This window comes from Wyeomyia smithii, chromosome 1 (assembly GCF_029784165.1).
Source record: "Wyeomyia smithii strain HCP4-BCI-WySm-NY-G18 chromosome 1, ASM2978416v1, whole genome shotgun sequence".
NCBI classification, from domain to species: domain Eukaryota; kingdom Metazoa; phylum Arthropoda; class Insecta; order Diptera; family Culicidae; genus Wyeomyia; species Wyeomyia smithii.
In genome coordinates, this window is record NC_073694.1 from 77,621,731 (window position 1) to 77,631,373 (window position 9,643).

Sequence of the window (9,643 nt, forward strand, 5' to 3'; positions counted from 1 at the left end):
GATCTGGCCGAATCCCGCATTGACATCTGTCACCCGCTGACGGCTGTCAGCCAGCCGAGCCTTGATGATGTCGGTAACGTTCCGATTGGTAGGGTTGTCCTCCCAACAGATATCCATATCCGCATCATAATTTATTGCGTTTTAGTAACTACTTCACATAACCAATATGCAGGCGAAGATAAAGTTTATCACTACAATAGACCATTTTACAAGACGTTTCTGAACTTAATTCATGAATGAAATTTTGATAGAAAGTTCGGAACCGCTGACATAACGCAAGTAGAAGCAACATCAATGTCAGCAGGATCCGTGACACCTGTCAGTTCCTAAAATGGTCTATTTAACGCTCGGTCACAAAATATTGTTTGTGATCTACTATGCACTGCCTCGCTGAGTAGTGAAAGCTAGCCAAACAATGCACAAAGGATATTTGTTTTCTCTTAAAATAATTACAGAAAGTGAACCACATAACATGGTGATTTTGCTTCATTGATTAATAGTGGAGATCTATAATCTCCTCTCTAGAATGAAGAGACAACAAGTAAATGAAATCGAAAAAAAAAAAATCGTGAGAAATGAAAAATTCCTTTTGAAATATTTCTAGAGAATGAAAATTTTCATTTTCAAATGCATTTAGAATCCCCCTTTCCCCAGATCTGTCACTTCAATGTCAAATATGACTTTGACATCAGATTTGACGGATTGCGGTCCGATAACTGCCGAGTTGTTGCAGTTATTGGTCTTGCAGTTAAAAAGCGTTGCAGTTAAAAGACTTGCAGTTATCGAACGGCGACTGTAAAACATATCGCTAAATTAATCAGCTGTGGTGTTCTCGGCAGTAAAATCTGTGTGTGCGTGTTTCGAAAAACTTTCGCTCACACAGGCAAAATTCTGCACACATTTTGGTGAAGTCTGCGCAAATATTAGAAGACTCTGGCAAAAATCTGCAGAAACTCTCAAAAAGCTGCAAATATTTGCGAAACAATAAAAATCTGCGTTTTGCACACAAATCTGCACATCTGGTATCCCTGGCTACACCGCAAAAACGATTTTGACATTAGTATTTTATTTTTCGGATTTCGAAAAGATTTATCCGGTTTTCGAGTAGTTGGAAAATTTTGTCGAAAACATCTGGCATCTCTGGCTGACAGTTTGGTTTCCGGTTATGTGACAGCCGCTCTTTCCGTTCAGTTGTTCGAAGTGAACGCATTTGTTAATTGTTGCTGCTTGGCATTTTATTATCTAAAATGGTTATTATATTTGCTTATTTATAATTATTTGTTTTCGAATAGAAGCGTTGTAATTTGATTTATAGTTTAATTGAAAGTGGCATAGAACTGGCGCAACAAAACTGAAATTTAGTGTTGTGTTATGGGTTGAAGATCTTTTAAAGTGATTTCTATTGGAGATAATTTATTCGATAATTTCAAACCGTAATCGAGTGCGAAGTTTACACTGACGGTTGTAGCACTTTCAAATAAATAATAAACATTAATATATATATTTCAGGTTATTCGCCTGTCGACTTTGCCACCAATGTCTTGTGTATGGCCGAAAACATACTGGCGCGACCTGCATTGCGAAGACGGTTCGCCTTGCCGTGGCACAATTTAAAGCCTTAAGTAGAGCTGTACGTTAATCTGCGGCAGGGCGAGCAGCCTTCGCAACACACCGCGCCAGTCTGTTCACGGGCCGGCCTCTGAATGATGTTTTGAGCGCGTTACTTATGTTTTTTTTTTTTTTTTAACAGACCAAGGGTACTTCCAGCTTTGGTAAACGGCGTAATAAAACGCACACTCTTTGCCGCCGATGCGGCCGATCTTCTTACCACATCCAGAAACATACTTGCTCGCAATGTGGGTATCCGTCGGCAAAGATTCGGTCGTGTAAGTATTCTTTAGCATTGATTCTGTCTCTTTCATTTTATTACGGAAAAGAACACAATTTTTCGTAGTTGAAACAGACGTACAGTGAAATCTTACCGATCAAAATGAAACGAATTATTTGTTATTGTTTCATTAAAGAGTAAGAAAACAATATGCAACGTGGAAAAATTCAGATGTAAAGATTCGCTTGACTCATTGCATAGCCGACAAAAAATATCATTTTCGGTTTTGAGAGGAAGCGTATAAAAATATCTTAAAACAGGATGCGTTGACTGTCATCTTAGACAAAAGTCTTCGTATTAAGAAAATAAGATAACACAATAACAAAGCAAATTTGATAATTACATGGATATGTTGATAATTACATGGTTTTCATTACAGACAACTGGTCAATCAAGGCTAAGAGGAGGAAGACAACTGGGACTGGTCGTATGCGATACCTGAAAATTGTACGTCGAAAGTTCCGTAATGGATTCCGCGAAGGACAGGTTGCCAAACCACGCAAGGCTGCTGCATAAGGATACCAACCGCTCATATATAAATACTGGCACGATTAAAAGTAAATAAAATGCTGGTTTTGCGAGAGAACCACTTGTTTTAGTCAATTTAATTGCATATGGGGCCTACTGTAGAAGACAAGGCAAGCGGCGAGTGGCTCGTCTGACCCAGAGGTTTTTGAAAAATATCTGCAACTGCACGAAAAACCGGTAAAATCTGCTTGAAATCTGAAAAAATTCGGACTACTTCGTGATTAGGGCGAATCTTACAATCGGAGTCTATGTGTCGATTGAATAGTTGCAGATTGTGGATTCTTGATCAAAGAACAAGCTGACATATCCTCTAAACCCAGGTACTAGTAAATTACCATAATTATTGTTGTTCCATTTTCATTTTACCGCCTTGTTAAATTGCAATTGGGAGCTACGGTGGCCACTTGACAAGGATATCTCGCTCAGAGATTGTCAAGAGTAGACAGCGGGGAGGCTTGCAGTGACTTGCAAAATATAAAATGAACTAATGAGTTGAAATATTTATATATACATATATATATTTATATATACATATATATATTTATATATACATATATATATTTATATATACATATATATATATATATATATATATACATATATATATATATATATATATATATATATATATATATATATATATATATATATATATATATATATATATATATATATATATATATATATATATATATATATATATATATATATATATATATATATATATATATATATATATATATATATATATATATATATATATATATATATATATATATATATATATATATATATACAACTTCAGCTAATATAATATATAAATTACTCAAAAAAGCTAGTATATTTGTTCACCGTAACCACAAAAAACACCAAATTGTTCCACAATATTTCAATGATTTATTTATTTTGTTTGTGCAATTGGGTTGTTTAGCTATTCACGGATTTCAGATTTTTATGTATCATCTGAAAGAGTGTAATTTTTTGAGCAAAACGTGATTTTTTAAAACTTTATATCATTATCCTTCGATTTTTAAATGAAGAATTAAATTTCGCTCCAAATCGCTACAATGACAGTTGGTATATGGGCGAACTGTCATTGTAGCGATTTCGAGCAGTTTTAAATCTTGACTTAAAAAGCGAAGGACAACGATAGAAAATTTTTGACGTAGGACTACGTCTAACCGCACTATATCGAGATACATTCTGCGGAAACTAAAACCACAGACAGACGTCCAAGCGAGAACAAAATTGATCGAAAATTCCGTGTAAATTTTAAAAGAGAATTGCGTTATTAATCACTTGTGTACTAGTGCCACCTGGTGACCTTATCGCTACAATACATTTTTTTTTCGCTGGTGTATGAGTCTGGCGTCACTGGTAGCGCTATCTGGTTACGGATTGCTACTTTAAAAATCTTTACACAAGTTTGGAACTCAGCATGGACGTCTGTCTGCGCTAAAACCAAGGTGTAACGTTTGAATGAAAGATTTCAAACGGTAATGCTGATGTAACCACATGATGGATTACAATAATCAATGTGTCGTTGGATTGATAAAATGATGGACAATTTTGTGATATCTCAGTTATCATTATCATTTCATTGTTTAACAGTGAAAATTGAATAAAAGTTTCAAGGTCGAATTTTCACGAACAATGTACAAATCACATGCGAGCACCCCTGGCACAGACTTCATGAATAGACACCAATTGTCTGCTTTGATATCCTGTATAGCAGTGGCAAAAAAAATGACAGAATCTCCCCGTCCCAATAGGTCAACTAACGTTTGCTTCTATGAGCCTAGACTATATTGATGTCTTGAAGGTGAAGCTTTTTCGGAAAGTTCGTAACCACCTCCACTATCAGACAGTTTTACGTTCTGCTCTTAGAATGTTATTAAAACTGATGTCTTGATGGAAAACATGCTGGTACAAGCAACAGTACTGCACCGAGCAATGTATGAATACTGGTCACTCGTCGTCTATCAGTGCAGTAGAACTCGATATTCATTTGTGTGCAACCAAGCCAAATGAAGACTACATTGCCGTTGTCGACGCATAGTGGGGCGTGTTGGGTTAACGCGTATGTATCGTTTTGCGATCTGGAACACAATCGAATTGCCGTTTGAATTGTCTTCTTCTTCTTGTTTCGTATATGTAGTAGCAAATATCAGAATTCAATATGACTATTCGGGTGCCGCAAAATACACTGCGCTACTGGGGACAACAAAATTTTGTACGTGTCGGTAGAGGCAGATAGCAGGGTATATAAATTATATACCCTGCTGTCTGCCTCTATTATATAAATAAAATATAGATAAAATGTGTTGTTTATTTTTTAACTCTACACTCTGTTTTTCTCATGCCCATTTTGGATTTTCTGTGAATATACATTTTTGTTCAACAACTGTAATTTTTTATCGTTATTTTTTACACGAACTTGTAACTGCAGGAAAATTTTATAACATCTTTGCCGCTTGGTGATCGGAGAGTGAGCCATCTTTCACAAGGCAAATAAATATTGTTTAATTTCTACTAAATCGTACTCAATACTCAATTTATCTGTATAGAAGCTTGCCCTTTCGCGTATTGAACAAAATTGACTGTATTAGAATGAAAAGTATTCATCAATGTTGAAAAGAACATTTTTTCTTCTAGAATAGAGAGCTGCAAATAAATAATCAAAATACAGACCCCGTTCGATTTTGCCAAACACGACATGGCAGAATTTGCCAAAAATGAACGGTTTTCATGACGTTTTTCATAGATATTTCCACCAACGAACTAGTTTTAGTTCCAAGTCGTTTGAGGTGTCGCTTGATGAATTGAGGCTGATGACCTAGATACTTGATATTACTACCCGAGTAATTAGAGGCTTAGTACTGCTTAGATCATGATCGTTATACATATAACCGGCACATGTTCCGGTCATGTTCCAGGAACCGTTTTACCAATTCCGGTCATTCGCTTCGGCAACATACAGAACCAAAATACCTTTCTCTGGAGGATGTTGAGCTTACATTTGTTGAAATAATCAAGAAGACTAAGAAATTGGTTTAGACATAATCGCTCGGTTGGGCACATGTGTGCCAAAATCGAACCGTGCTAGAAGTAAAACGAGCTCAAATCAAACAGAGCCTCAAAGGGAAATATAAAACTATTGTAGTCCTACGTCAACTATGCGGTCGTATTACGGATACCACCCTCCTACTATTATAAATCACGTTTTACTCAGAAAATGCAGATCTTTTAGATGATATAAAAAACTGATATAGCTAAACAACCCAATTCACAGCATACGATCGGGTTCACTGATTCTTGTGATAATATCAGCGAAAAAAAAAGCAAAGCCAAAAGCAAAGCCTTGGTGCTACATTGTTAGGCCAGCTTGGGCTCGTTAGGCCAGCATCGTACCTCGAGACCAGCTGGGAGAACTATAGCGAATTATTGCTTTTAAAATTGATATGTTGTACAGAATTGCCGTCAACCCAAAAGCCTTAAAATCTTCCTAAGCAGAATGACCGCTGAAACCATTTATAAAGCTGTTACGCTAAATTCCTAAATTTTGAGAGTCTAAAAATATTAGGTTCGTAGGATTTGGAAACAAATCGTTCAAATAGGTTGCTGTTTTTCGTTCACGTTTTGACCGATGCCGTTTCCAGGGCAGGTTGAAAATAATTTCGCTGGTGTGGAGGAAATTCACCTTTCCCCCGAAACCCCGGAAACTACCTCACAGACCCGGAGAAGTGGCCCACCTTAAATTCTTCTATATGCTCTTGCGAATAAACACACAGCCGCTTGCAATTGATTCATTTTACCCATCACTAGCATAAGCCTTTACAACGCTAAACGATAACGACAGGCATGCTATGATGAAAAGAAAAATCATTGACAAATTCGCTGTATTACGATGCATTTATCTAAGTTCAAATGGAACACAACAAAACAGCTGTCGCAGTACTGTATATTTTCTAAGGCTGGTCTGAAGTAACAAACTCCTTCGCCATATCGTGCATGTTGAAAGACATCTCAACTTGTTTCAGCTCACGACAGGTCCCAATGAAGTAGGTTCCGCGATCACTATAGATCGTCCGAGGAGTGCCATGACGAGAGATGAAGTTTCGTAGTGCCATTATGCATGAGTTGGTGTTCAGTGAATGGACGACTTCAATATGAACTGCTCGGACTGTTAAGCAGGTAACAAGCATTCCCCAACGCTTTTCGGTACGTCTTCCTACAGCAACGTCGAAGGGGCCAAAGTAATCGATGCCTACGTTAGTAAACGGTCGTGTGAAAGCATGTAGTCTTGCTAGGGGAAGATCAGCCATTATGGGAGGCTGTGGAGATACTCTTTCGTTTTTACATCGCTGGCAGTTATTACGTACCCGAGAAACGGTAGCGCGGAGTCAAAAGATACAATATTTTTGACATATTTGGTTGATTACGGTTTCATGGTTTTGATGGTGATATTTTTGGTGGTGGTGTGCGATAATAAGCAAAAAGGTGTGGTGTGTACGGGGCAAAATGATTGGATTCTTGGCATCCGCGGTAGCATAATGGCAAGCGGCAATCCGCCCGCGCATTCGCATAACTCCTCGCTCATCGATCCACGGGGTAAGCTTGTACAATCTACTTTTTCCAATAGAATGCAATACGCCTTAAACTACACACGTAAATGATGTAACCTGGAAGGACTAAGCGTCAATCCTTCTAAAACAGTCATAATCCGATTTACAAGAAATGGAAGGTATAATATTGCAACTCTTAAGTTGGGAGACACACAGTTGGTGCTATCCAAGCGAACCAAGTACCTAGGTGTTATGCTTGACCATAAGCTCAACTGGAACGACCATCTAGAGTATGCGATCTCAAAAGCAAACAACGCTCTTTGGGCTTGCAGCAATACATTTGGCAAAAAATGAGGATTCAAGCCGAGGATGATTCACTGGATATACTCGGCAATAGTGAGACCCAAAAACGTTATTTTTTTACAATCCTTTCAGAGTTCTCCCTTCCCGCTTTTTGCATAGAAGTGAACTGTCAAAACACCTCATTATATTTCATGCGATGAAAGCAAGACAAAAAAATCAGTTTATCAGTTAACGAAGATAGTCAAGGCATCGGTCAGTGTCAGTGAAAAAGTGTTTCAGAGAGGTTCATTTTGATTGAGTGGACTGTTTGTTTTTCTTTTTCGCTTTGAAGTGAAGATCATTTGGTTGGATTTGTCGTCAAATTTTTTTCCGTAACCGTGAACGATGCGCGCGATCTATTTCATCTGAGTATAACAGCACGTTACTAGGACGAAAATCTAGTGTATCTGAAAGAGTGCTGCGATCATTGGAAGTGAAAATTGAAATTGATTGGCTGTAATTTTCGAAGAATTTCGCTGGGGAAAATGACTTTTATCAGCACTGATGCCAATATCTGCATTTTATCAGATAGTCAAGCAGCTCTCAATGCTTTGAAAGCATACACATGTCAGTCGACGTTGGTATGGGATTGTATTCAATCCCTACGACAACTAACTGTAACAAACGTTGTCAATCTATACTGGGTGCCTGGTCACTGTGGTAAAGAAGGAAATGAAAAAGCCGATCTCTTAGCAAGAATTGGTTCTTCAACTGCTTTCGTCGGGCCGGAGCCATTCTGTGGGGTATCTTCATCCTGTTTGAAATCTGAGCTAAGAGGCTGGGAATCAATGATGATTGATGCCAACTGGAAGGCTTACTCCAAAGCAAGGCAATCTAAACTATTCATTACACCATGTAAAAGAATCACACGGAATAATGTGTGATCAATTTCGGTATCTTCAACAATAATTTTACCGCCTCCTACAAGCTCGATAATCCTGCTTCTGTTGACGTCGCAGACTTGGCTGCAATTCAGTATACCTTAGGGATTATTGAAAAAATGCCCACGGACCATTACTTCATCTTTACGGACAGTCTCAGTTCTATTGAGGCTCTCCGATCGATGAAGGATGTAAGGCACTCTCCGTATTTCCTGGGGAAAATACGGGAACATCTGAGTGCTTTATCCGAAAAATCTTCTCAGATTACCTTAGTGTGGGTCCCTTCTCATTGTTCCATTCCGGGCAATGAGAAAGCGGACACTTTGGCTAAGGTGGGCGCAACAAACGGTGATATTTATAACAGACCAATTGCCTACAATGAATTTTTAAAATTTTCACGTCAGAGTACACTTGTCAACTGGCAGGCCTCGTGGGACAAGGGAGAACTGGGGAGGTGGCTACACAGCATCATCCCCAAGGTTTCAACCAAACCTTGGTTTCGGGGGTTGGATGTAGGACGAGATTTCATTCGCATGATGTCTCGGATTATGTCCAACCACTACGGGCTAGATGCACATCTCTTGCGTATTGGGCTGGCGAGCAGTAATCATTGCGTTTGTGGATTGGGGTATCAAGACATTGAACACGTGGTTTGGGTGTGTGCTGAATTCTGCGGCGCCAGATCTCTACTTTTGGATACCCTCAGGGCCCGAGGAATACAGCCCTATGTGCCAGTTCGTGATATTCTCGCTCAGCGAAACTTGCCATACATGCTACATGTCTATAGCTACTTGAAGAGCATCAAGGTGCCAATTTAACAGCGAAACAAAAAAAAACATGTTAGTTTTAGTATTAGATTTAGTTTCAGCTCGTAGTCGGCAGCGAGGGTAAAGAATTTGCCTTTAGATTATAAGATATTCTAGACCATAAGGCATTAGATTTAATTGGCTCCGTAAAACATTAATTTGTATTGTGCCGTGTCAAATAAATGTTGTGTGAACAAAAAAAAAAAAATCACACGGAACCTACTCAGTATGAATAAAGCTGATCTGAGTACGTTAACTGGCTTACTTACTGGGCACTGTCCGAGTAAGTATCACCTTAAAAAATTAGGTAAACTGACAGATGACTTATGTCGTTTCTGTAATTCTGAAGTAGAAACCTCGCAACACTTACTGTGCCAATGCAGCGCACTAATTCAGCAAAGAATGCGTATTCTTGGAAAAGGTATCCTCACACCTAACGAGATATGGTCTGCTGAACTAATGAAGGTAAGGAACTTCATCAAAGAAGTCATACCTTCTTGGGGTGAAATGCAAAGTCTGGGTGCGACTATCACTGATACCCATAGTGATGGAACGAACTGACAGTGCATGAAAATTAACGCGGAGTATACCACAATATATCTAACTAATGGTAGCAGTGGTCATAGGCTCCTA

The 9,643-nt window shown here is 38.4% G+C and overlaps 1 protein-coding gene across 1 annotated transcript; it reads left to right on the forward strand.

Annotated features, from left to right (window-relative positions):
- The first annotated feature begins 1,112 nt into the window (after nucleotides 1-1,112).
- Nucleotides 1,113-2,474, forward strand: LOC129730897 (probable 60S ribosomal protein L37-A). The gene is made up of 3 exons (XM_055690501.1): nucleotides 1,113-1,250; nucleotides 1,751-1,886; nucleotides 2,268-2,474. Exons 1-3 carry the CDS (start codon nucleotides 1,248-1,250, stop codon nucleotides 2,402-2,404), a joined length of 276 nt encoding a protein of 91 aa, XP_055546476.1. The 5' UTR covers nucleotides 1,113-1,247; the 3' UTR covers nucleotides 2,405-2,474.
- The last annotated feature ends 7,169 nt before the right edge of the window (nucleotides 2,475-9,643 follow it).

Bases quoted from the DNA above. Each gene is read 5' to 3' on its own strand.
- LOC129730897 (XM_055690501.1), top strand. The intron at 1,887-2,267 runs GTAAGTATTCTT...TTTTCATTACAG, and splicing joins GTCGGCAAAGATTCGGTCGT to ACAACTGGTCAATCAAGGCT.